The sequence below is a fragment of the Pygocentrus nattereri genome, chromosome 26 (genome assembly GCF_015220715.1).
Source record: "Pygocentrus nattereri isolate fPygNat1 chromosome 26, fPygNat1.pri, whole genome shotgun sequence".
Lineage (NCBI taxonomy): Eukaryota > Metazoa > Chordata > Actinopteri > Characiformes > Serrasalmidae > Pygocentrus > Pygocentrus nattereri.
In genome coordinates, this window is record NC_051236.1 from 5540779 (window position 1) to 5567716 (window position 26938).

General features: G+C 43.7%; 3 protein-coding genes across 7 annotated transcripts in view; 1 reads left to right on the forward strand and 2 right to left on the reverse strand.

The window, feature by feature from the left end:
- Positions 1–483: 483 nt before the first annotated feature.
- Positions 484–9335, reverse strand: tmem74b (transmembrane protein 74B). Its single transcript, XM_037535116.1, has 2 exons — positions 9259–9335; positions 484–5695 (listed from the first exon to the last, which is right to left on the reverse strand). The coding sequence occupies exon 2, from the start codon at positions 5647–5649 to the stop codon at positions 5014–5016; it is 636 nt and encodes a 211-aa protein (XP_037391013.1). The 5' UTR covers positions 5650–5695; positions 9259–9335; the 3' UTR covers positions 484–5013.
- Positions 9336–17401: 8066 nt separating this feature from the next.
- On the forward strand, positions 17402–20301 carry LOC108439717 (bladder cancer associated protein). The gene is made up of 2 exons (XM_017718268.2): positions 17402–17541; positions 19363–20301. Exon 2 carries the CDS (start codon positions 19488–19490, stop codon positions 19749–19751), a length of 264 nt encoding a protein of 87 aa, XP_017573757.1. The 5' UTR covers positions 17402–17541; positions 19363–19487; the 3' UTR covers positions 19752–20301.
- A 5363-nt stretch (positions 20302–25664) lies between these two features.
- ripor3 (RIPOR family member 3) overlaps positions 25665–26938 on the reverse strand; it is a 115027-nt gene continuing 113753 nt past the window's right edge. For all 5 annotated transcript variants that reach the window (XM_037534990.1, XM_037534993.1, XM_037534989.1 and 2 more), the window contains one exon: positions 25665–26116. In XM_037534990.1, coding sequence (XP_037390887.1) covers positions 26016–26116 — 101 coding nt within the window. In that variant the 3' untranslated portion in view covers positions 25665–26015. The remainder of the gene's footprint in view (positions 26117–26938) is intronic.

Consider the following 26938-nt stretch of genomic DNA (forward strand, 5'->3'; position numbering starts at 1 on the left):
TAAAGACAAAGCTACTATTATACAACAGTTGCGGCCACGCGAGCTGATTGGTTGAGAAGCGTTCTAATCGTGCTGTTATTTCACCATAACATCACAAACACGATCACTCCGCTGAGACGCCGTTGCTGAGCAACGACTCTGACAGCTGTAGGAGTCGCTCAAGCCATTTGAACATTTTTACTTTGCCACAAACAGAAAACGGACACTGTTAAGGTCTGTTACCACATCTGACCGACAGCCGATTTGGTCCGACTCTGAAGACGAGACGACACTAAACTCCCAAACTGTCGTCACCACTGAGCAGCTTTTCAGTCGGCAGCTGTGACAGAAGAACAGCTGAACAACCTGGAATCAGCCGGAAATGAACCCAACACCATTCACCAAACTAAACGGGCTGTAAGAAGCTTTACAGACCGGCTGGAACAAAACAACATTAATACTGATCTGGAGAAACTGACCAAACTGAGCTGAACCTGATATTGGCTCAGTTTTATGGCTCAGTCTGATTTGGTCTGACTCTGAAGATCAGACACGTCTGGCGAATGGTGCTCAGTGGTGACGACAGTTTGGGAATTTAGTGTAAGGAGCTGGAGAACGACCTGCCGGCTTGGAAATAAATCAAGAAATCACATGCTGGAGTGAGGGATTTAAATTATTAGCTGATTTACAGACCAATAAATAATTGTTGACTGATACTAAAAACTTTTAATTTATTTTTAATAAACAACAGATTAAACAGGCGAGTTTATCATTCAAGGAACATTTTTACAAAAGCTCCAAATGTGACTCAGCCAATCAGATTTCAGGACTACTCTCTTAGTAAAATAACTTATTTTGGTGGTTTGCGTCCTTGATTTTATACTTGCCAGTTAAAGTGGTTAGACTAATGAGTCTATCAGTCAAAGCATTAATATCCCTGGCGGAGGCGCTTTAAATGATCAGATGATAAGAAAACCAGCAAAACCAGCAATAAAGGGCTGGTATATCATGGACACACAACAGCTCTGATGAATCGAGTACCGTTTGGTCAGCTACAGGCCTGATTTCAGTTAGTTTATGCTATTAATATACGGTTCCCACCTACTGGATATATTTTGAACTGCAGTAACATACATGCTTAAAATTGGTCAATTATAATATATAATATTATGGTTTTTAAGGGTGATTTTGAGTATGAGCATTCATTCAAAAATACCATCGAGTATTCAAAGCCTGTAAAATGCTGACCAGGCCAGCCCACATTATATATATCTATATATCTTCATTATAGTATACAGCGTTATACAAACGTTTAAGCACTCCTGGTCCAAACCCATATTTTGTAAACCCATATTTTGTATAGGTTGACACATCTTCTTCTACAGGGAATAAACTTAAATATGACAATTTTTTGCTAATTCTAGTCACAATTTTCCAAGTTTCATGTTTTTTAATGTTAATGTTTTGCCAGAACATTTACACAGGCTGCATTGTGTGTTTTAACATTTTCCCACCAAGTTAAATTCAGCAGGTAACCGGTAACTGTGCATTAAAATGTGCAGAACTGTGTTCTTAGTAGAGGATATTTGACTTATTCACACCTAGAGAGGTGTGCATCAACAGCATCACGGAGTTTGACCAGGGGCGCACAAACTTTCGCACTGACCTGCATATCTACTGCTTATACTTTTCCATTTAGACTGAAAATGATCCAAATGTGGTTCTGAACCAGTGCATCCTAAAATAAGGACTAGAATTTGAAGCAGGTGTTTTCCTCTGAACGCCAGTAAAAGTCCTCTGTTTATAAAGGCATGTGCTAAAGAAAACTGCCTCAAAGCTGGTGATGAATATTCTCTATAGAATATCTTCTGTTGGTGTCTCCACTTTGAATGTCCCTCCGTCAAAAGGCCAAAAAAGGCTGGATATATTTTTCTCTATGAAGTATAAGTAGTATAACTGGGAGTGGAGTATCTTCTAGTGTAGATTACCACAGAAGTACTGTACAATATAATATAATGATTTCAAGTTATTATTTCTTTTGACTGCACCAGTGTTTCTTTTTTGTTTACCTATAAAAAGCTGTGTATCAGGATAGGACAACGTATAAAGCAGTATTTGCAATAGTCTATATTCATACGCAGTACTGTACAAGTTAAAGGCTTCCAAGAAACTAACTAAACCTCACAGTTTACAAATAAGCGAGTTCAATTCCAGTGTGTTCACGACATACATCGACGTTTTAAGGCATGTTGTCGGCTATCCTTGGACGACGATATTTTTTTTTGTACATATATATTTTTCACATACGGTTTTAGATTAAAGAGACGCCCATTTCAAGTTTTATAAAGAAGCTAACGGCGTTTTTTTGCAGCATGTTAAGTTACACTACGGCTTTATCGAGAACGAGGTTGACCATTGTGCTTCCCAACAACACTTGTTTTAGTCGGTTTTATTTTCTTCCTTCTCCACTAAAATCAGATCTTCTGTGTTTATTTCAAAACACTACTGATGCTAAACCTAGACGCTTTTCCATCCGCCTTCATCGCTGGCCCTGCAGGCCAAGGCTGTGTTCGGAATCGCTCTCTATTAAAGAAACAGGGCGCTGTACAGTGTATCAGTCGTTTCATCGCAGTGGTCAAATTCTCAACGCCAAACATGACCCCTGTATGGTTCATAGTCACGCAGAGTGCTCTGTACATTCACTTACATACACTCGAATTTCAAATGTAGGCGATAAAGCAATGTGAAGGGATCTCTCTAAGGAACATAACCATAACTGGAGTGTTTAAAGTGGACATTTTCCAACATTTCTGTACTCTTTGTACAATTAAACGGTTAAGAAAGTCGTTCAGAGCGGTTCAGAACTGTTCACAGTGGTGGTGGTAGGAACCAGACGTCCACCTCTAAAAGCTCCTCACAGAAAGTTCCTACATTAAAAAGTTATGAACATGCTACGTGATGTCTGAGACACCGTTTCAGAGAAGGTTTTGGACTAAAGCATATTTTTTAGAAACATTAAGTTCATACAGGTTTGTGTAGGTGGTTCTCTGGTATTTCTGGATGGTAAATAAAATGTCTATATCTGTTTTGTAGTCATGGCGACCCCTGAGTCCTATCACCACCACCGTAGACATCTGAACCACCTCACACCAAACCCGCTCTGAATCTCTGTTCTATTATGCAAAAATGTTTCAAAATTGGTGGAATTCCCCTTTGAGTGGTAATGGTGGTTGGCACCATCCTGAATTTACAAATGTTTGTTGTCTGCAGGTTTGATTTGCACTGCAAGCCTAGAAAATGATCAGTGAGGGCGCGCGCTCGCCCCACAGCCTGAAGTGTGGGAATTCACGACTTATCTTGTTTCCACACCTTGCTAAGTTGTGACTATGACTTATCTCACTCCCACCACTTCATAATCTCACTGTTTCAGCTTCCTAGGATCATTTTTACATTAGGTCACCCAAGAAAATGCTTGAATATATTACTTTACAGTTGAGATACACCTGCAGTGTAGTCTGAGGGAATGTACTGCCGTGTAATGAGTTCAGTGCTGTGTTGTGTGTTATTATGTTCAGTATTGTGTGTGTTGTGCCATGCATGTGATGTGATTGTACCTAGAACATTCTGTTTTGCCTACTTTTGTCTATCCCTACATGGTCATGTCTCTCACACCTGTCACTTGTCATATGTAGGCTGGGCCTAAAATTGGCATCAGTCCAGCCTATATAATTGTGACTGTCCACTGTTTAACGGGCTGAATCCATGTCTGGGTACCTGCAGGCATGAATACGAAACAGCTACAGCCAGATTTATCACCTTTTACGGATATTTCTGTCCATTTCTGTAAACCACGTTTCTGATATGTTTCGCTCTCTAACAGTAAAGCTTTGCCTCTGTGATTGGATGCCGGTTGCTAGGACAGCAAAACAAGGCATCTTTAAATGCAGGGTTTAAAATCATTGCCTGAATGAACTGCATTTGGAATAGCTCCATATCAGTGAAACCGCTTTATACGCCATGTCTCTGCCATTCCATGACCAGTGGTCACTATAGCAAATAGTGAATAGTGAACGAGTTAGCCATTCAAACGCAATGGTCATTTTCCTAGAAAGGGCACAGTGAGTGAGTAAACTAGCGAACCATTCCGAACACGGCGCAGGGATAAACATGAGCTGCATTTGGAAACGTGTTGTCTCCTCTCGTTCGAATTCTCAACGATGAATCCTTCCGTCATTCCGAGGATACTCTCCAATCGGTTCACTAACAGCAAACGCTATGTAGTGAATATCAGTCCAGATAACAAGGGGAACATTTCGGGAACGGAGCAAATTTTCCAAGACTGGTGGCTGAGCGAACCAGTGAACCATTCCGAACACATTGATGGACTAGTATGGAGCTCTGATGGCGACATCCCATCTTAATAAAAATAATGTGTGGCCACAACATAGTAAGGGGTGGAAACAAAATAGCTAAGTCCTGAGAATGACTATTATGTCCACGCTATCTCAATTTAATTATCTCACTTCCATTCCTTCCTCAGTTGTATCCTTATTATCTCATTCTCATGCCTTACTAAATATCTTAATTATCTTGTCATAGCCATGACTTATCTCTTTCCTATGCCATGCTAAGTCAAGGCTATGACTTACCTCACACCTTACGAAGTCATGGCCACAAAATAGTAAGGTGTGGGAATGAGGCCAAGACTTAGTAAGGTATGGGAACAGGATAATAAATGGAACCATGATAAAATAAACATCTCCTTCCAAAACCACACTTAATTATCTCATTCCCATATCTTATTAAGTTGGCCATGATGTAACAACAACATAGTAAAGTGTGAGAATGAGATAACTGTAATGGTTGAGTTGTAGCCACAACTTAGCAAGGAGTGAGAATGAGATAATTTAGTCATTCCTGTTGCCAGTAATGTTTTGTTTTCATTAGGAAGGGATCGCCAGCAGGTCTCCGTAGACTAGACTGTACTCCATGTCAAGGATCCGGCACTGGATGCCCAAAAAAAAAACAGCTGTGCTACTGGGTTTGTGGTCCGGTCTGCGGTGCCTCACCGCCAGGCTCACATTCCACGAGCGTGTCCCTCCCGTCTCCTTCCGCCAACTGCCTCATCCTCATGTTTATGGATCCGTACGATTTCATGGGTCTCCCTGTTCCGGCGAAAGTCCTGCGCCGGTACAGCTCTCCCTTGCATATGGACGCCATCAGCAGAACGGAGAGGAGCATCCCGCCGAGCGTGAGCAGACCGAGCCCGGCGATGATGCACTTGTCGAGGTGGGAGCCGAGGCGGGCGTAGTACATCTCCAGCTTCTCCATCTGACGCGCGCTCACCTGCTCTGGGTTCACACGCGCCTCCCTGGGGATGGTGTAGGCGACCACCACCAGCAGGATGCCGCTGACGAGGAACACGAGCGCGCACACGAAGCCGTAGTCCACGGACTGGCTGCTGTACTCGGGCTCGGGCTCGTGTTCGCCCTCGGGGGAGCGCAGTGACGGTACTTCCCGATGACGATGGAACGGGGGCTGCGGCAGCGCCTCTCCTTCCTCCTCCTCCTCCTCGAAGGTCGCGTTGACGACACCCGCGGGGTGGCAGCCATGTCGCACGCTGCCGGCCCTGCCCAGCTCGCGGAGCTCCACGGCGTTCACACGCTCCATCCACACTCGGCCTGCGCGCTCATGCCGCAGCGACAAAAAAACCCTCCTGAAATAAAAAGCACAGTGTAGCGTTCACCGCATTTACAAGAGACACAGCTTCCGCACAAGTCATGGTGATTTATTCTCCAGCTGTTGTTGGTCACATCACTCTCCCTCCAGCTCGGCTCTCTCTCTCCCTCAGCTCGGCTCGCTCTCCCCTTCAGCTCGGCTCTCTCTCCCTCAGCTCGGCTCTCTCTCCCCCTCAGCTTGGCTCGCTCTCTCTCCCTCAGCTCGGCTCTCTCTCCCCCTCAGCTCGGCTCGCTCTCCCCCTCAGCTCGGCTCTCTCTCTCCCTCAGCTCGGCTCTCTCTCCCCCTCAGCTCGGCTCTCTCTCCCCCTCAGCTCGGCTCTCTCTCCCCCTCAGCTCGGCTCTCTCTCCCCCTCAGCTCGGCTCTCTCTCCCCCTCAGCTCGGCTCTCTCTCCCCCTCAGCTCGGCTCTCTCTCTCCCCCAGCTCGGCTCTCTCTCCCCCAGCTCGGCTCTCTCTCCCCCAGCTCGGCTCTCTCTCCCCCAGCTCGGCTCTCTCTCCCCCTCAGCTCGGCTTGCTCTCTCCCCCAGCTCGGCTCTCTCTCCCTCAGCTCGGCTCTCTCTCCCCCTCAGCTCGGCTCTCTCTCCCCCTCAGCTCGGCTCTCTCTCCCCCTCAGCTCGGCTCTCTCTCCCCCTCAGCTCGGCTCTCTCTCCCCCTCAGCTCGGCTCTCTCTCTCCCTCAGCTCTGCTCTCTCCCCCTCAGCTTGGCTCTCTCTCTCCCTCAGCTCTGCTCTCTCCTGGCCTCACTCTCTACAATACGAGTCCTGTGTTGTGTATTGTCTGTAAATTATATGCAGATTGTCTGTATATTGTATATATTCACCAGGCACTACTTGCAGAACCAAACACCTGATGTGAGAAAAATTTGTATTCTTGAAAACATTATTTTCCTTTTTTAACCATCATACTGTATCTTAATTATCTTGTCATAGCCATGACTTATCTCTTCCCTGTGTCTTACTAAGCTATGACTTCACACCTTACTAAGTCATGGCCACAAAATAGTAAGGTGTGGGAATTAAATTATGAGATTGAGACAGTTATGTTGTTGAACTATGATTATCTCATTCTTCTTCTTCTTCTTCTTTCGGCTGCTCCCTTCAGGGGTCGCCACAGCGGATCATCTGCCTCCATCTTGCCCTATCCATTGCCTCCTCTACTTTCACACCAACCATCTCCATGTCCACCTTCACTACATCCATAAACCTTCTCTGAGGTCTACCTCTTCTCCTTCTACCCGGCAGCTCCATCTCCAACATTCTTTGCCCAATATATCCACTATTCCTCCTCAACACATGTCCAAACCATCTCAACCTGGCCTCTCTGGCTTTATCTCCAAACTGCTCCACCTTCACTGTCCCTCTGATCTGCTCATTTCTAATCTTGTCCATCCTTCTATGATTATCTCATTCTCATAACTTATCTCATCCACACACCTTGCTAATGGTCACAAACTTAATTATCTCATTACCAGACACCGACTGCCGGAACCAAACTCCTGGTGTGTGCCAACATACGTGGCCAATAAATCTAAAAAGTTATAAAAACTCTATATACAAGAATCATTTTAAGAAAAAGTGTCTTTCTTGAAAACATTGTCCCTAAATGTTTTCTTAACCTTGAAACAGCCTCACTCTGTCTTAGTGTGTGAGATTTGACAAGGTCAGCATCCAAATCAATTACCATACTTGGACGCTACCTCTGCTGCTCCTGCCCATCCTTGTCTTCTACTTTCCCTCCACAATTATCATATTTTTTAAGGAGAATTTTTTCCTCTTGATTGTTTCTTCCACCATCACCTCTAGATCTTGTTTGTTATTTTTTTTAATGCTTGGCTTGTCTCCATTTAGCTCCTTTGAGTGGATTAAACTAAATAACAAAATAACGGTTAATACAAATTCAAAATACACTACATTTCCAAACGTTTTCACTCACCCATCCAAATCATTGAATTCAGGTGTTCCAGTCACTTCCATGGCAACAGGTGTATAAAGCCGAGCCCCTAGGCCTGCAGACTGCTTCTACAGACATTAGTGAAAGAATGGGTCACTCTCAGGAGCTCAGTGAGTTCCAGCGTGGTACCGTGATCGGACGCCACCTGTGCAGCAAGTCCAGTCGTGAAATTTCCTCACTACTAAATATTCCACAGTCAACTGTCAGTGGGATTATAACAAAGTGGAAGCGATTGGGAACGACAGCAACTCAGCCACGAAGTGGTCGGCCACGTTAAATGACAGAGTGGGGTCAGCGGATGCTGAGGGGCATAGTGCACAGAGGTCACCAACTTTCTACAGAGTCAATCACTACAGACCTCCAAACTTCATGTGGCCTTCAGATCAGCTCAAGAACAGCATAGAGAGCTTCATGGAATGGGTTTCCATGGCCGAGCAGCTGCATCCAAGCCTTACATCACCAAGCGCAATGCAAAGCGTGGAATGCAGTGGTGTAAAGCGCCGCCACTGGACTCTAGAGCAGTGGAGACGTGTTCTCTGGAGTGACCAATCACGCTTCTCCATCTGGCAATCCGATGGACGAGTCTGGGTTTGGTGGTTGCCAGGAGACGGTACTTGTCTGACTGCACTGTGCCGAGTGTAAAGTTTGGTGGAGGGGGGATCATGGTGTGGGGGTGTTTTTCAGGAGTTGGGCTTGGCCCCTTAGTTCCAGTGAAAGGAACTCTTAAAGCTTCAGCACCAAGAGATTTTGGATAATTTCATGCTCCCAACTTTGTGGGAACAGTTTGTGGTTGTCCCTTCCTGTTCCAACATGACTGAGCACCAGTGCACAAAGCAGGTATATAAAGACATGGATGAGCCAGTTTGGTGTGGAAGAACTTGACTGGCCTGCACAGAGTCCTGACCTCAACGTGATAGAACACCTTTGGGATGAATTAGAGTGGAGACTGTGAGCCAGGCCTTCTCGTCCAACATCAGTGTCCGACCTCACAAATGCGCTTCTGGAAGAACGGTCAAAAATTCCCATGAACACACTCCTAACCCTTGTGTAAAGCCTTCCCGGAAGAGTTGAAGCTGTTATAGCTGCAAAGGGTGAGCCGACATCATATTAAACCCTATAGAATTCTGGAATTCACTGAGCTCCTGAAAGCGACCCATTCTTTCACTAATGTCTGTAGAAGCAGTCTGCAGGCCTAGGGGCTCGGCTTTATACACCTGTGCCCATGGAAGTGACTGGAACACCTAAATTCAATGATTAGGATGGGTGAGGGAATACTTTGAGATATAGTGTGTGCGTGTGTGTGTATACATGTGTGTATGTGCACATGTGTACACACACACATATATGTATGTATGTAAATTTCTGGCACCAATGATGCACAAAACAAACAGAAAAGCAATGCATTAACACCATGTGACCCTCAGCTACATCAGAATCACTCGAAGCCTCGAGGCGTTTGTTTGGAAGGCGTTTTCCGAGCGTTCATAACAATAACAGACCAAACCCACCCACCACAGTCAGAGCCCGGCGACCACAGACTGTGTGTATCTGATTACTGCCATTCGCCCACAGATCAGATCTGATCTAATCCCACCTTTTACCACCTCCCAGAATTCCAGCATGCACAGTCCGCGCTGCCCTGTTCACAAAGCTGGAGTCAGCTTCCTCTTCGCCAGCTCCTCGCTCGAATTCCCCGGTCCACCTTAAACGGTCCAGCAGCAACGTTCAAGCGGCTTAGGCGCCCGAATGGACCTGCTGCACCATTTAAGGTGGACCGGGGAATTCGAGCGAGGCGACCGCCAGCGTTCACTCTCACTCCATTAACGCCGCTCCTACACGGAGGTCTGGTCTTCATCACTCGCTCCAGATTAAGGCCGTCATCGCCTGGTTACTCGCCGAGTACCGCGGCTGTTTGAAGGCAGTGGCTCCGTGGTCGGAGCTCATTCAGCCTTTTGGAGACTGTCGTAGCATCATAACGAGAAAAGGCATGTATTAATGTCGAAAGATGCTGGTTAGAGGTGGCGCTTACCTTCAGGTGTTGACGGAAGGGCAGAGAGCATCGTGAGGGATGCGGTGTGTGTGTGAGGGAGAGAGAGAGAGAGAGAGAGAGAGAGAGAGAGAGAGAGAGAGAGAACCTGCCATGCGCAGTCTATTCCAGCTTAAAGAGCCAATGCAACCGTTTCGTTTCTTCGCACTGTATCCACCTGCACTCGCACTAACACTTTAAAGGGGAACTCCACCAAAATTTCTGTACAAGTCACTCATTCAGAGTGGTCTGAGGCGACGTGCATTGCAAATTTAAGGTAGTGCCAACCACTCTTATATCACAAGCGCCTAAAGGGGAATTCCACCAATTTTTCCAAATTTCTGTGTGAGGTGTGGACAGACAGATTCAGACTGGTTTGGTGTGGTGGTGATGGGAACCAGAGGTCGCCATGACTACAACACAGATATAGACATTTTATTTACCATCCAGGACCACCAGAGAATCCACACGAGTCTTCTGAGTTTATATGGAATGTCGATGATGGAAAATCTGGAAAAAATGCAAAACTAAAATTAGGCTACAAAAAGTGTTCTAGGCCAAAACTTTCAGAAAACAGCGTCTCAGACTTCAGGCAGAGTGTTCATAACTATCACGTAGGAACTTTCTGTGAGGAGCTTTTAGAGGTGGACGTCTGGTTCCTATCACCACCACTGTGAACGGTTCTGACTCATTAAGTTTATCTAGAACGGTGCGTTTCACACCAAACCTCATTGACCTACAAAATCAAAGAAATTCAGCTTCAGAACACAAACAGGACAAAGACAGGTTTTATGTTTTTTAAAATTTTACATACATTTTCTAAATATGAAATGCCTACAGCACAATCCAAAGCTGTTGTGACTGAGGCAGTTGAACATCAGGAATGTTGTGCAGTGTCCAAAAACACATCTAATACAGGAGATGTAATCATGTTCGGATATAAAAGAAGCATCCAGGAAAGGTTGTGTCCTTTATGAGCGAGGATGGGTCAAGGCTCATCACTCATCACAAAACATTCCTAAGTCAGGGGTCATGAGGATTTCAGGTTTTTCGCCCTCTTCAGTGCAGAATATCATCAAAAAGTGAGGAAATCTGGAGAAATCTCTGTGCATAATGGAAAAGGGTAAATGCTACAACTGATTGTCCATGGCCCTTTGACCCTTCAGATGTCTCTGCATTAAATACCAGCATGTTTATGTGAGGAATGTCATCACATGGGCTCAGAAATGCTTTGACACGCTGTGGCCAATAAACACTGTCTATCACTGCATCCACAAATACAGGTTAAAGTTTTCCTCTGCACAGTGGCAGTCACATACCAACAATGTCCAGCAACACTGCTGACTTCTCTGGGCTTGAACTCATCTGAAATGGGCCGATGCTCAGTGGAAATGTGTATTGAGGTCTGATGAGTCAAACTATCAGATTGTTTATGGAAATAATGGATGTCGTTATTTCCAGGCCAAAGAAGAAGAAGAGGATCCAGACTGTTACCAGCATAAAGTTCAAAATCCAGTGTTCTGTTATGGCATGTGTTTGTGCACATCTGTGAAAAGCACCACACCATCAACCCTGAACACATTTTGGAACAACATATGCTGCCTTCTAGATGACGTCTTTTTCATGAACATCCATGATAATTTCACCATGACAACAACAAGAAACATTCTGCATGCGTTACAGCATGGCTGTGTAATGAGAGTGTGGGTACTAGACTCACCTGCCTGCAGTGTAGAACTGTCTCATACTGAAAATGTGTCTTATTAGGCTCAAAATAGAACAACAAAGGCCCCGTACGGTTGCACAGCTAAAGAGTTGTATAACAGAAGAAAAGCAAAAAATTTTGAAACTGGACCAATTTGGGTCTTTAGTTCCCAAATGAGTATTACGTGCCATTAAAAGGAAAGGTGACGTAACACAGTGGTAAACACGCTTCTGTCCCAACTTTTTTGGAATTAGATGAATCAGGACAGAGAGTATATTTATCATCTTTCATATATTTGTCATCATCTATATTATCTTCAAGTTTGCTAATGACACTACCATCCTAGGCCTCATCACTGATGGAGATGAAACAGCCTACAGAGATGAGGTCAGCACTCTGTCAGAGTGGAGCCATGACAACAATCTCGGTCTCAACATCAGCAAAACGAAGGAGATGATCATGGACTACAGGAAGCTGCAGAGGGGTGGTCATTCTCCCCTATTCATCACTGGAGCCGCAGTGGAGAGAGTTAGCAGTGTGAAGTTCCTCGGCGTACACCTCACTGATGACCTCACCTGGTCCCTCCACACCAACACTTGTGAGATCTGCCTGTCAGCATCTCTTCTCTTCTTTCTGCGCAGACTAAGGAAGTTTTAGTCTGCCTTCTCAGATCCTCAACAATGTCTACAGGTGCACCACAGAGAGCATCTTCACGGGCTGCATCACTGTCTGGCACAGCGGCTGCACCGCCTGTGACCTCAAGGACCTTAAAGGAGTGGTGAGGACGGCAGAAGCCATCATAGGCAACAAACTACCAGCCTTACAGGACGTCTGCCAGCCCCACTTGCCTCAGGAAGGCTAGAACATCTGGTCAGACAGAGTCACCCAGCACACGGCCTGTTCACCATCCTGCCATCAGGCAGGAGATTCCGCAGCATCCAGGCCAGAACAACCCAGCTAATGAACAGCTTCTACCCACAGGCTGTCCGGCTTCCGAACAAGCTGTGAAGCCGTGGGTCCAACTACCACTTCACTCAGGCACTCTGTCAGCATTATGATTATTACTGTATCATATCATCTCTGCTATAAACAATAACACTGAGTCACTTAAGCCACTTTAAAATGTAAATATTCTTCACAGATCATCCTTGGTTTGAACTTGAGTGACATCCCATTCTTAATCCATAGGGTTTAATATGATGTCGGCTCACCCTTTGCAGCTATAACAACTTCAGCTCTTCTGGGAAGGCTTTCCACAAGGGTTAGGAGTGTGTTTATGGGAATTTTTGACCATTCTTCCAGAAGTGCATTTGTGAGGTCAGACACTGATGTTGGACGAGAAGGTCTGGCTCACAGTCTCCACTCTAATTCATCCCAAAGGTGTTCTATCGGGTTGAGGTCAGGAATCTGATCTATGGGCAGGCCAGTCAAGTTCTTCCACACTAAACTGGCTCATCCGTGTCTTTATGGACCTGCTTTGTGCACTGGTGGGCAGTCATGTTGGAACAGGAAGGGGCCGTCCCCAAACTGTTCCCACAAAATTGGGAGCATGAAATTGTCCAAAATCTCTTGGTGCTGAAGCTTTAAGAGTTCCTCTCACTGGAACTAAGGGGCCGAGCCCAAGTCCTGAAAAACAACCCCACACCATGATCTCCCCTCCACCAAACTTTACACTCAGCACAATGCAGTCAGACAAGTACCGTCTCCTGGCAACCACCAAACCCAGGCTCATCCATCGGATTTCCAGATGGAGAAGTGTGATTGGTCACTCCAGAGAACACGTCTCCACTTCTCTAGAGTCCAGTGACGGCGCTTTACTCCACTGCATTCCACGCTTTGCATTGCGCTTGGTGATGTAAGGCTTGGATGCAGCTGCTCAGCCATGGAAACCCATTCCATGAAGCTCTCTACGCTGTTCTTGAGCTGATCTGAAGGCCACATGAAGTTTGGAGGTCTGTAGTGATTGACTCTGCAGAAAGTTGGTGACCTCTGTGCACTATGCCCCTCAGCATCCACTGACCCCGCTCTGTCATTATACGTGGCCGACCATTTCGTGGCTGAGTTGCTGTCGTTCCCAATCACTTCCACTTTGTTATAATCCCACTGACAGTTGACTGTGGAATATTTAGTAGTGAGGAAATTTCACGACTGGACTTGTTCCACAGGTGGCGTCCGATCACGGTACCACGCTGGAATTCACTGAGCTCCTGAGAGCGACCCATTCTTTCACTAATGTCTGTAGAAGCAGTCTGCAGGCCTAGGAGCTCGGCTTTATACACCTGTGGCCATGGAAGTGATTGGAACACCTGAATTCAATGATTTGGATGGGTGAGTGAATGCTATTGGAAATATAGAGTTTTTTACATAGGTCCCTCCTGTCTCTATATTCTGTGTATATTTTGTGTATATTTAATATATTTCAGCTTCAGTATTTTCTTTGTATTTCTATTTTTACTTGTTTACTTTCTGTAGTGATTATCTCACCACAAGCATTTCAGTGCATGAATGTCAAATAAATAAACCTATAAAAAGCTATTTACAAACAAAAAAAACAATGAAATTCATAAAGTTAAATGTCAAATATGGTGTTTTTTGTATTGCTAATCACTGCTTTCTGTTTTAATTAGCATTTCAAATACAGACCCACATTTTTTTGGAACTAGGCTTGTCGCTGAACTTACTCATTAGAAGGGCTGTCTGAACACTTTTGGACACATACTGTAGCTGTAATACGCTGTAAGCTCTACTGCTGTGAAGCGATCACTAGAGTAGAGCCTATGTAGGCTTATAGCGCTGTCTAAACTTCAGGCACTATGGCAACAGCCACTATTGATCTCCACTATCAAAGCCTCTTTATTGGCCTAGACTCCTCATACATCTGATCAGCAGTAACTCAGCATCCCATTCAGTCTTTCAATCAGTGTCGGCTCCACTCTCATCTCCTTTAAAAGGTGAAGGTGTGTGTTCGCTGGAACTTGAGTGCCATGGATTTTACAAAGATGATGGAATTTCCATGGAAACCAAGAAAAATCAGGATCAGTGATGTGTATCATTTAAACACCTAGGAGCTCAGGCATGTTTCTGTTCTGTTCCTATTTGAACTAATAGTGGCCAAACTTTCTGCTTTCTTGGTAAAGTAAAAGCTTGTAAGGTGTTTATGTGATGAGTACATCAAAAGGCAAAGTGTTTTATTGTCAGATTCATTATAATAATTGTAAAATTTCTCAGGTAATGCACTCATACTGGTAGATAGGGGTGGTGGGGTGAATCGATTCTTAAATGCATCGTGATGCGGACGTGAACGATTCTGAATCGATTTACTGTCAAAAATCGATTTTCTAAACGTTCAATTTATAACATAATGTTGACGGAACGCAAAGGGTGGAACTTGGAAGTGGGTAAGTGCAGCGCCTGGACAGTCTGTGACGGCACATAACAACAACAACACAGCTGGATGAGAGAGAAATCCGACCGGCTCCGCCTTAAACGCCAGGTTAGATCAGGAGTCACAACCCAAATGTTAAGAAGAGACATTTTGCCCTTTCAACTAAAATCAAGCCACCTTGGCAACCACAACATTTAATGTCCAGTATGTCTCAGTGTGTGCTGATGTTCTAGTATAAGCTAAACAATATAAATAAGCTTTAGCTCAGCTATAGCCGTGTTTCTCACATCTCCGGCAGGAAACTTTTCCTCAGAAGTAGAGCGGCTTATTGTAAAACGTCTTTCATCATTCGGCTGTTTTACGAAGCTGAAGTCGCTTCTTATTCTCCAGCTGTCATGATTGGCCCCTCCTTGTCCTTTCTATGTGTTGTGTTTTGGTTTAGCCAGTGTGTTCTTTGTTTTGTTTTTTAGTCCAGCCCCCTTGTTTCGTGACTCCACCCCTGATTCTTTCCACCTGTTTCCACCTGTTTACCCTTATGTATTTAAACCCTGTGTTTTCCCCTGTCTGGTGACTGATCTTTGTTGTTTGTTCTGGTTGTACTGTTTGTGTTTGAACTGTTTGATGTTTGATCGTGTTGATTGTTTGATTCTGGTTTGTTTGTCATGTCTGCCCCCGTTCTATCTGTGTTGGCTCTATGACCCTGGACCGTTTAGACTATGACCCTGGATTTGCCCATAATAAACGTTGCTTATCTCTGCATATGCGTCCGCCTCCTCGCTCCGCGTTACACCAGCTTCTTGTTCTGATTTTCTCATTCCAACTTAAATTCTGCCTGAGGTGCCAGAATATAAAAGCGGCACCATTTACAGTGGAATGGGAAAATTCAAAAGAGAAGCAATTTCAGCTTCGCAACTTTTTAGTGTTTGACAGTCTCTCGTTGCAGATTCAACATATCAGGCAACCAACTGCGCTGCTTATAAATGCGAATAAGTCCATTCTTCTCCAGATGTTCGTCTTAAATCTCTCTCTTTGCCTTTTCATAGCTACTAGGCGAGACTGCGCTGCTATGTGACCTGCAGTCTGCACACCAGTTCTCAGTCATTGAGAACCAGGGCTGTCGCGCAATTTGGAGCCGAGATACAGTGTCCAGTCTCGAAGATATTTTACTGACACAGTGACCCCCACTCTCCACAACCTCTTGACCAAAACCAAAGTTACAAAAGCAAAACATATAAAAGAAAGGCAGGACGGCTGTAAAACATGCTGCTTGGACATCTATTCCCACTGGATCTTATTTCACCGTAGCTGCACATTTTTTCACAGACGAGTGGCAGCAGCGTCTCATGAGCTCAAGAGCAATGAATGAGCATCTTCCAGTTCACTCACCACATCACTTCCATTTGATTTATTAATAAAGGATATTGGAAGTAAGTTCATTATGGATCATCACAGATACTTTGCTTTAAAAGTTCCAAGTCCTCACACAGTGAGAAAAAAGAAATCCTGTATTTAAAAAAGACGCATCGATAATCGTTTTATAATCGCATCACAGCCTCTGAATCATAGTCGAATCGAATCGTGAGGTGCCGAAAGATTCCCGCCCCTAATGGTAGAATTAGAGGAGCCTACCAATGGTTTTGTAAAGGTGAAGGTTGGGAGGAATATAGGATGATTGGTTCAAACAGTGAAACTGTTCATGTACAGTTGAGGCTAGAAGTTTACATACATCTAGACTGAAAACATATATATATATATATATATATATATATATATATATATATATATATATGTGTGTGTGTGTGATATAGAGTTTCATAATTATGACATGATATCTCATAATTACAACTTAGAATCTCATTATTACGACTAAATTACTCAATTATAACTTACTTTCTTTATTATGATATAGTTTCATCATTATGACACAATATCTCACAATTACAAGTTAGTGTCTCATTTTTATGACTGAATAACTCATAATTCTTACTTAGTATCTCATTATTTTGACTTAATATCTCATAATTACACCTTTCTTTATTATGATTTAGAGCTTCATATTTCTGACTTCATATCTCACAATTACTTAGTATCTCATCATTACGACTTAATGTCTCATCATTCTAACTTGCTTTCTTACATAGTATAAGAAAATTACAATTATGGAATACCAAGTCATTAATATAAGTTACTTTGCATGTCATTGTTATGACAGCATCTCGATATCTCTTCATTACAACTTAGTATCTCATTATTACGACTAAATTACTCAGAATTATAACTTACTTTCTTTATTATGGTTTAGAGTTTCATGATTATGACTTGATATCTCACAGTTACAACTTAGTATCTCATTAATGTGACTGAATAACTACTTGTTACTTAGTATCTCATCATTACAAGTTAGTATCTCATTATTATTACTTAATATCTCATAATTCTAACTTAATTTCTTACATAATATAAGAAAATGACAATGATGGAATACCAAGTCATTAATATGTTACTTCGCATGTCATTATTATGACAGTATCTCATAAGAACATTTTATTATTAGGTAATGATTATAAGGAACGGCGTGATTGTTGTTGTTGTTGTTCCCTTATCGGGCGTCTGTGAAGGCTGTGAATTATAGCCAGGCGTCGTGCGGACAGCCGCGCGGTCCTGACTGCGGGCTGAAGGTGCGCAGTCAGAGGAGGGAGCTCGGCTAATGGAGTCGCTGTGTTTGTGAAAGAGAAGCGGGTCCGAATCTGAAGAATGACAGGTGTGCTGGTTTTACCTGACCTTACCGTGTGGTTCGCTTTGTCCTGTCGGGCTTTTAGACCCGCTGCCTGCCTTAGTAGCGGCTCCCGTCGCGGCAGTTTAGGGCTAGCCAGCTGCGAGCTAAGCTAAGCTAAGTTAGCCGTGTGGCTAACCGAGTGTTTTCCTGATGACTGTCGGAACCGGTACCGGTACCCGTACCGATCACATCTAACGAGCACAGTCCGAGTGAACTTCATCTTAAAGCCCTATCTGGATTCTTTAGCTTCTAACACGACTCTTCTTCCTCGAATTGTCCGGTCCACCTTAAGTGGCGCGGTGGTGGTGTGTTGGCTCCTGAGGCGCCGCCGTTTAAGCGCTTTACTGCTTAAGGTGGAACGGAATTCCGACTGTGAGGCTAACTTCAGCTGATGAAACTGGCTGAGTGAGGCCTTTGAGTTGTGTTTACTCGTATCTGTGTTGGTATCTCGAGATGTTTTCGGTCGATTATACGTGTTTAAACCGAAACCAGGCCGCTCACAGGTTAGTTTCTTAGTCCGGTGTTTGAAAAACGAGCTAACGCTTTAGTTTAGACGGCCTAAATGCAAGGCCAGGAGCTAAAAATAACTCGGCACTCTTAAAATGCGCAGTGTATTTGCTGCTGTTCCAGCTGCTCAGGCTGTTTGATCATCGCCAGGGAAATAAATAGATGAACTGCGCCCTTGCACGTACACCATCACATCGACACCACCTCCTAGTTTCTACACTCAGTGTCCACTTTACCAGCTCCACTTACTGTATAGCTGCACTCTGTAGTTCTACAGTTACAGACTGTAGTCCATCTGTTTCTCTGATACTCTGTTACCCTGTTCTTCAGTGGTCAGGACCCCCATGGACCCTCACAGAGCAGGTACTATTTGGGTGGTGGATCATTCTCAGCACTGCAGTAACACTGACGTGGTGGTGGTGGTGTGTTGGTGTGTTCCGCTGGTCTCAGTGGATCAGACACAGCAGTGCTGCTGGAGTTTTTAACCCGCGTCCACTCACTGTCCACTCTGTTAGACACTCCTAGCTTGTCGGTCCACCTGGTAGATGTAAAGGCAGAGACAGTAGGTCAACTTGTGTTGGTCATCCTCTAGTCATTGAGCAGTGGGCTCTAGGGCGGAACGATTTAGGAAAAATATCATTGTGATTTTTTTTTTTTTTTTTTTTTTGATTTTTTTAAATTTCTGATTAATATTGCGACTAATTTACTAGATTACTGTCTGCAAACTGACGTCCAAGCCTGTTATTTTGGCCAAGAAGACCAGATCATCCACGTTTTCTGGTTTAGGCTAGAACACTGAATACGCCAGACTGCCAGTTACTTGTGGTTGTGACGTCACAACATATAGGTGTTTGGTCGCTTCTGATTGGCCTAACTCGTCTCCACGCAGCTCAAAAGCACCGATATGAAGTTAATGTTCCCTGACTAAGGCGGTGCTGTTGATAATGTGGGCTAGAATTAAAATCGCAGCTCTTGTGGTTTGAAAATTGAACTCTTTCAAATTGCGATTTTCATATAAAAATTATTCTAAAATCGATCAATCATTCATCCCTAGTGGTCACAGGACGCTGATGGCTGGATGTTTTCGGTTCTCAATCCGGCAGCGACGCTGAGGTATTTTAAAAACTCCAGCAGCGCTGCTGTGTCTGATCCGCTCGCGCCAGCGCGACACGCCACCGTGGCAGTGCTCCACCACTTGGCTGAAAGTGTTTGTAAACAACGGTTAAATAATAGCCAACAAAAAGTTCTTCTCTCCTTTCTTCTCTCACTCTTAACATGTCTTCTCTCCTTCTCTTCAAGGTCTGACTTGATATTTGGACGCCCTGTCTGATCCCACAGAGCTCCACCAGCGGTTGGTGTCTCACCATCCCGTCGTTTTGGATATCTCATCCGATACCTGGCAACCTCCAACCCCTGCAGAGACAATGTACTGCCTCCAGTGGTTACTTCCGGTCCTCCTGATCCCCAAACCGTTGAACCCAGCCCTGTGGTTCAACCACTCGATGTTCATGGGCTTCTACTTGCTCAGCTTTCTTCTGGAGAGGAAGCCGTGTACCATTTGTGCCTTAGTGTTCCTGGCGGCGCTGTTTCTCATCTGCTACAGCTGCTGGGGGAACTGCTTTCTGTACCACTGCCATGATTCTCCACTGCCAGACTCAGCACACGATCCCAGCATTGTGGGCACCTAGACTCGGTTGCCAGATCCTCCAAAAAAAAAAACCCTACCTGATGATTCTCGCGCGTACCCTGGACAATCTCTGTCTAGACTATGAATAAGCAAAAACCCCGCCTGAAATGGTGGGAAACGTACCCAGCTGCAGTCCTGCTATAATTTATCACACATTGCCCCTCACTCTGACCTTGTTCTCCGTTCTGCGGGTCAAAGGTGTCCTCACTTCGGGTTATGGGATCTGAAACTTGCATGGGTTGCTTCTAGGGTTGCTCTCTGTTGTGTTCATTCTGCACAACCTTAATTTTATTTTTCTGGATGCTGAAAGATTCCAAAGGGTAGACGATGATGTGTGAGCGTCTGTATGGGTTTGTATCGATGGAACTCCTGTTTCCGTTCATGTGTTGACGATCAGTATGAATCTAGAGCTCTGAGGTGTTTTCGTTGATGGTGAATGTCCAAATTGAGCGCACCGGAGGTCGAGTGGGTGCGAGTCACGTGGCTCAGTTTGTTCAAATGCTGTTGCAACTTTTAACTCAATAAAGTTCACAATGAGCAAAATCAAGTTACACGGTGAAGTCGAGTGCTGACCGAGTCTGACTCAGTAGCCCCAGTGTTGACGCAAGGAGTGGCTGCTGCTACTGGAATCCACGCCTGTTTTTACAGTAGGTGGGTCACAAGTCACAAGATGACTTCAGATCTTTTTTTTTCAAAACCACCTCGATGACTTTGAATAAATGTGTTTAAATGTATTCACCAAAATTTGGGTTAAAATTAAAAGTGAACTGATTTTTCGGCTATAAACAAAGTCATTCAGAGAGGTTTGGTGTGAAATTCTCCCTTTCCAGAAAGTTTTCACATGAAACGGTTATGAATGACGTCCGAGATGTTGTTTTATGATAGTTTCGAGAATATTTCCGCCTAAAACATACTTAAAATCCATTAGCGGTGGAGGGATACATGCAGGGCGCTGTGAGGCAAAATAATCCCGAAAGAAAACAATATTTTCCACTATTTTCCATCAACATTCCATATAAACTCAGAAGACTTGATTAGGTGGTGGTTTTGATGGAGAAATAAAATGTCTATATTTGTGTTGTCTTCAAAAAGATGGTTCTTCAAGGGTTCTGTACTTAAGAAAAAAGGTTCAGTATAGAACCGTGAACTCTCAGAAAACCCTTTGCGCGATTAAATGGATCTTGGCATCGTTACAGCGTTCAGATTGATGGACAAATGTGCTGTTGATGGTTCTTTATAGAACCTTTTGGGAAATGGCTCTATATAGCACCCTAAAGGGTTCTACTGTTGTTACGGTGTCAAGCTTGTAACAATAGAAGAACCCTTTTAGGTTCATTGTCTTTACTAACAAACCCTCCAGGAACCATCGTTTTAAAGAGTGTGCTCATGGAGACGCCTGGTTCCCATCACCACCACTGTAAAGACGTCTGAACCGTTTCACACCAAACCCTCTGAATCCCTTTGATTACACCTCACACACTGGACTATACAAGTTTGAGAAGTGGAGTTCCCCTTTAGGTGGTCTGATCAGACCTTGTAAAGTTCTTTCACTGCACCTCACACAGATCGAAATGTTGCTTTGCTTTTGCTTTTTAAAGAAACAGATTTGAAAAAAGTGAATTTTTTTTGTGTGTAACTTCTTGTTTTTGCTGTTTAAAGAAATTAGACCGGTTTAGTCAAGCCTTGTTCTTATTTTTCTCTTTTCGATTAAGCACGTCATCTGTGGTCCATGTTCAAATTGATTTTCAAGGCAAACCGAGACACTTGGGTAACGTCTTAATCTTGACGTCTTTAAACCTCTGCAATAATTCCAGACTGTGCTATAATACAAATTATATGCATTAATTAAAAGGGAAATTCCACGGATCTTTTCAAAATTCCTGCAAAATTTGGTTAGGATGGTTGTTCAGAGCGGTTTGGTGTGAAACGCTTGGTTCTAGATAAACTTACCCAGTCAGAACTGTTCTCGGTGGTGATAGGAACCAGACGTCCCCCTCTAAAAGCTCCTCACAGAAAGTTCCTACATGAAATGGTTCTGAATTCACTGCCTGATGATATACAACCCCTGGCAAAAAGTATGGAATCACCAGTCTGGGATGAGCACTCAGACATTTTATTCTGTAGAACAAACTCCGATCAAAAACATGATGCAATAATAAGGTCATTCCAAAGTGCAACTTGTTGGCTTTCAGAAACACTAAAAGAAATAAAAAAAAAACATTGTGGAAACAAAGTAAACGTTACTTTTATTGAGCAAGCACGAGGAAAAAAATATGGAATCACTCAATTCTGAGGAAAAAAATATGGAATCATGAAAAACAGATAAACAAAACATTTAAAATACATCACTAGTATTTAGTTGCACCACCATTGGCTTTTATAACGGCTTGCAGTCTCTGAGGCATGGACTTGAGTGACAAACGGTATTCTTCATCAATTTGGTGCCAACTCTCTTTGATAGCAGTTGCCAGATCAGCTTTGCAGGTCGGAGCCTTCTTGTGGACCATTTTTTTCAATTTCCACCACAGGTTTTCAGTTGGTTGAGATCTGGACTATTTGCAGGCCATGACATCGACTGAATGTGTCGTTCTCCAAGGAATGCCTTCACTGTTTTTGCCCTATGGCACGATGCATTGTCATCTTGGAAAATTATTTCATCATCTCCAAACATCTGTTCAATTGAAGGAATGAGAAAATTGTCCAAAATGTCAATGTAAACTTGTGCATTGATAGAAGAATTAACCACAGTCATCTCCCCAGTGCCTTTGCCTGACATGCAGCCCCATATCATCAAGGATTGTGGAAATTTGGTTGTTTTCTTCAGGCAGTCCTCTTCATAAATCTCACTGGAACGGCACCAAACAAAAGTTCCAGCATCATCACCTTGTCCAATGCAGATTCTTGACTCATCACTGAAGATAACTTTCATCCAGTCATCCACAGTCCATGATTGCCTCTCCTTAGCCCATTGCAGTCTTGTTCTTTTCTGTTTAGGTGTCAATGATGGTTTTCTTTTAGCTTTCCTGTATTGAAATCCCATTTCCTTTACGGTTCGGTCACATACATTGGCTCCAGCTTCCTCCCATTTATGCTTCATCTGTTTAGTTGTACTTTTTCGGTTTTCAAGACAAATGGCCTTAAGTTCTTTGTCTTGACGCTTTGAGGTCTTTCTTGGTCTACCAGTACGCTTGGCTTTAACAACCATTCCATGCTGTTTGTATTTGGTCCATATCTTGGATACAGCTGACTGTGAACAGCCCACATCTTTAGCAACCATGTGTGAAGAGTTACCTTCTTCAAGAAGTTTCACAATCCTCTCTTTTTTTTTCAAGAGACATTTCTCTTGTTGGAGCCATGGTTCTTGCCACTCCACTTCGTCCAGCACCCCTCCAAGGTGTCATGACTGCAGGTGTTTTTAACTGCAGACTAACGAGCAGATCTAATCTGAGGCAGGTGTCCATTTAGGGAAAGGAAATTGACTGGGTGTGTCTCCAATTTGAGTGATTCCATATTTTTTCCTCAGAATTGAGTGATTCCATTTTTTTTCCCTGTGCTTGCTCAATAAAAGTAACGTTTACTTTGTTTCCACAATGTTTTTTTTTATTTCTTTTAGTGTTTCTGAAAGCCAACAAGTTGCACTTTGGAATGACCTTATTATTGCATCATGTTTTTGATCGGAGTTTGTTCTACAGAATAAAATGTCTGAGTGCTCATCCCAGACTGGTGATTCCATACATTTTGCCAGGGGTTGTAGTTTTATGATAGTTTTCAGAAGCTTTTGGCCTAAAGTGTATTTTTGACATCCATTCATAATTAAGGGAGACATGCAGGCAAAATAGTCCCCAGATAAAACAAATTTTTCCAGATTTTCCACTATTTTCCTTCATAAACATTCCATATAAACTCAGAAGACTCGTGGGTTCTCTGGTGGTTCTGGATGGTTAATAAAGTGTCTATCTGTGCTGTAGTCATGGCGACGCCTGGTTCCCATCACCACCACTGTAAAGACATCTGACCCATTTCACACCAAACCGCTCTGAACCTCTCTGATGACATCTCAGTGATTGAGTTATGGAGAAATCGTGAAAGATTAGTGGAATTTCCCTTTAATATGCAACTATAAGTGTAGCCCTGTGGGTAGCACTCATAAATACAGGTTAAAGGCTGTGTTTACTGAAGTATCAGCTTTCTGTCCTCACACGTTCTCCACACGTTCTCGTGATGTTATATTTTCCCGTTCTCTACAATGGTCTGCTCCAGCCCTCTCAACTCAGGATAGAACAAATATGTTGTGCTATCATAACACTGTTATATGCTATCTGTCCAAAAGAAATCAGACAGTTCTTATATTGAGATGAATTCAGCTACTTTAAGGTCTTAAAGCAGCTCGTCTAATCTCATAGAAGAGCACTAACCAATAGAATGGGGACCCTCTGCATATCAGCCTGAGGTCACCATACCCAGGAGCAGTGGACCTGCGTTCTCTGGAGTGATGGAGCTCCATCTAATATCTTTGGGATGAGTTGGAATGATCTAGAACTGACCATCCAACATCAGTACCTGACCTCACTAATGCTCAATCAAACCCTCACAGCAGTGTTCCACCATCTAGAAGCCTTCCCAGAAGAGTAGAGGCTGTTACTTAGTCCTGAGTCTGGGAAACTGGCACAGCGGCGGTGTGAGTATCTCCTCTCACATGAATACAGGTGAAAGGCTGTGTTTGCCACGATATCAGTTTTCAGCCTTCCACACGTTCCTCTCCATGTTCGGTTCTCCACACTGCAAACAATAGTCTTGTCAAGTAAAACGATCTTCAATCTGGGCACTATTTCTAATATTTCTCCTGTTGAGATTGCCGTAAGCTTATTTTAAGATGATGTACCATATTTCTGGTATTGTTTACTTGTTTTAAGTGATTTTATTAAGTTTATCTCACTGTATTGGTAGATAATTCTGCTTGATGTAAGATATGTGCTCGAAACCGGCTCAATTATCTGCCAATATAGTGAGATAAATTGATAAAATGACCTAAAACAAGTAAAATGTCTAGAAATAATATAGATCCTCTAATAATAAGTGCACAACCCTCTAGAAATTTCACTTCTCTAGGTCATTTCACTTGACAATGTACTGTTTTGTGCAGTGCAGTTCTTCATGATGGTCTGGTCTAGAACCCTTAACTGGCCCATAATGTACCTTTTTCTTGCATTTTTATTCCAATTTTTTTGTTTTTGTGGTGTTAGTGTGTGTTGCGCTGGTACAAGTGGATCAGACACAGCAATGCTGCTGGAGTTTTATATACTGTCCACTCACTGTCCACTCTATTAGACATTCCTACCTTGTCGGTCCACCTTGTAGGTGTAAAGTCAGAGACGACAGCTCATCTGCTGCTGCAGTGTGTGTTGGTCATCCTCTAGTCCTTCTTCAGTGGTCATAGGACGCTGCCCACAGGACGCTGATGGCTGGATATTTTTGGTTGGTGGACTATTCTCAGTCCAGCAGCGACACGGAGGGGTTTAAAAACTCCAGCAGCACTGCTGTGTCTGATCCACTGAGACCAGCGCAACACACACTAACACACCACCACCACCACGTCAGTGTTACTGCAGTGCTGAGAATGACCCACCACCCAAATAGTAGCTGCTCTGTGAGGGTCCATGGGGGTCCTGACCACTGAAGAACAGGGTAACAGAGTATCAGAGAAACAGATGGACTACAGTCTGTAACTGTAGAACTACAGAGTGAAGCTATACAGTAAGTGGAGCTGATAAAATGGACAGTGAGCACAGAAACGAGGAGGTGGTCAGGGTGTTACGCCTGCTTGGTGTATGTTTATCTCCAGTTGTATTAGGAAGAAATTGCCCTTTCCTGCAAAGCAACTTTTAACACATTTCACACAGGGATTCTCTTTTTTTGGCATATTATTTACATTTATTGGCAATATGTTCCATGTTTACACTTCGTTTTTCTTTGTATAGATGAAATATAGAATACAATTTTTATAAATATTGCACTCCAAAAAGTTTTTCTACAAAAACAATGTTTCATACTGCATAGGATGTGTCCAGACGTCCACAAACACTGTCCTCCTGTGTGACCTCTGACAAGCGTCATAGGCTGTTCTGCTCAACTGAGTAGTTGAATTTTTTCTGCATCTAAGTGAAATTTTAGCGAAGTTTTAAGCCTCCTCCATTCTTCTCATTAGAAAGCCATTACTGGCCCAGGCCTTGTATCTGATGAGGGTTAAAAACCCTAGCTGCGGTCTCTAGAAGATGGTGATTTCTGTGTCCAGGTTCTTATAAATCTCCTCCTGCAACTCACTGCAGATCCGGTCCATTCGCTGGAAGGCTGCGTGTCCTTTTTTACCTGTGGAAAAGGAGACGTACAGACGCAGTTAAAAGCCAAAAGTCCGTATGACTTCGATATCGAAAGCGAGTCGGAAGTCGATTCTCGGGGCTTTAGCAGGTTAAAAACTGGTTTTATAGGCATGTACCCAGGTTCCCGAGCGACTAGTGTAGCTGTTGCTCTAGCTATCGAATTTACTTGTTGTTAGGGTTGCCAGATGTTAGGTTTTGAGCCCTTGAGTGCAGCTATAACGTACTCAACAGCTTCATCAAATCAGTACACCACCAGCAGTGCCATTAATATTCTGAACATACAGGTATCAGGAAAAATAATATCTTAAATCACAGGTACTTCCAAAAGGCAATTAAATATGAAAATGTTTTATTAGCCTACTGAAGATGACCACAGTGTCACGGTCTCCACTGTCACCATCTTCCCATGTGTCCCAATTCAAGGGCTGCATCCTTCGGAGGATGCATTTGAAGGACGTGTGCATCACAGCAGCGAGACCAGAGTGTTCAAAGGCCTCTTCATAAGCGGATGAGAAATGTGTCCTTTTCCATGAAAACGAAGGATCCATCAGGTAGATCCTTCACCAGCCAACATATCCCGAGGTTCATTGCATGCCGGCGAGGATTCGAGAATGTGGCATAGTCAGCAGAGGAGCGAACGGTGGCTAAAGATAAGTATTCGGTTTAAACTGAGGTGAATGGCTATTAATACAAATGTAGCAAACAAACTCATCAGTAGCCGGCGGTGAAGAATCTCCAGCACGGAGACGGAGTTTCTGGCTCCATCTTTAACGAACTTTAAAAGAACTTCACGGCAGCGGTGAGGGTGGTA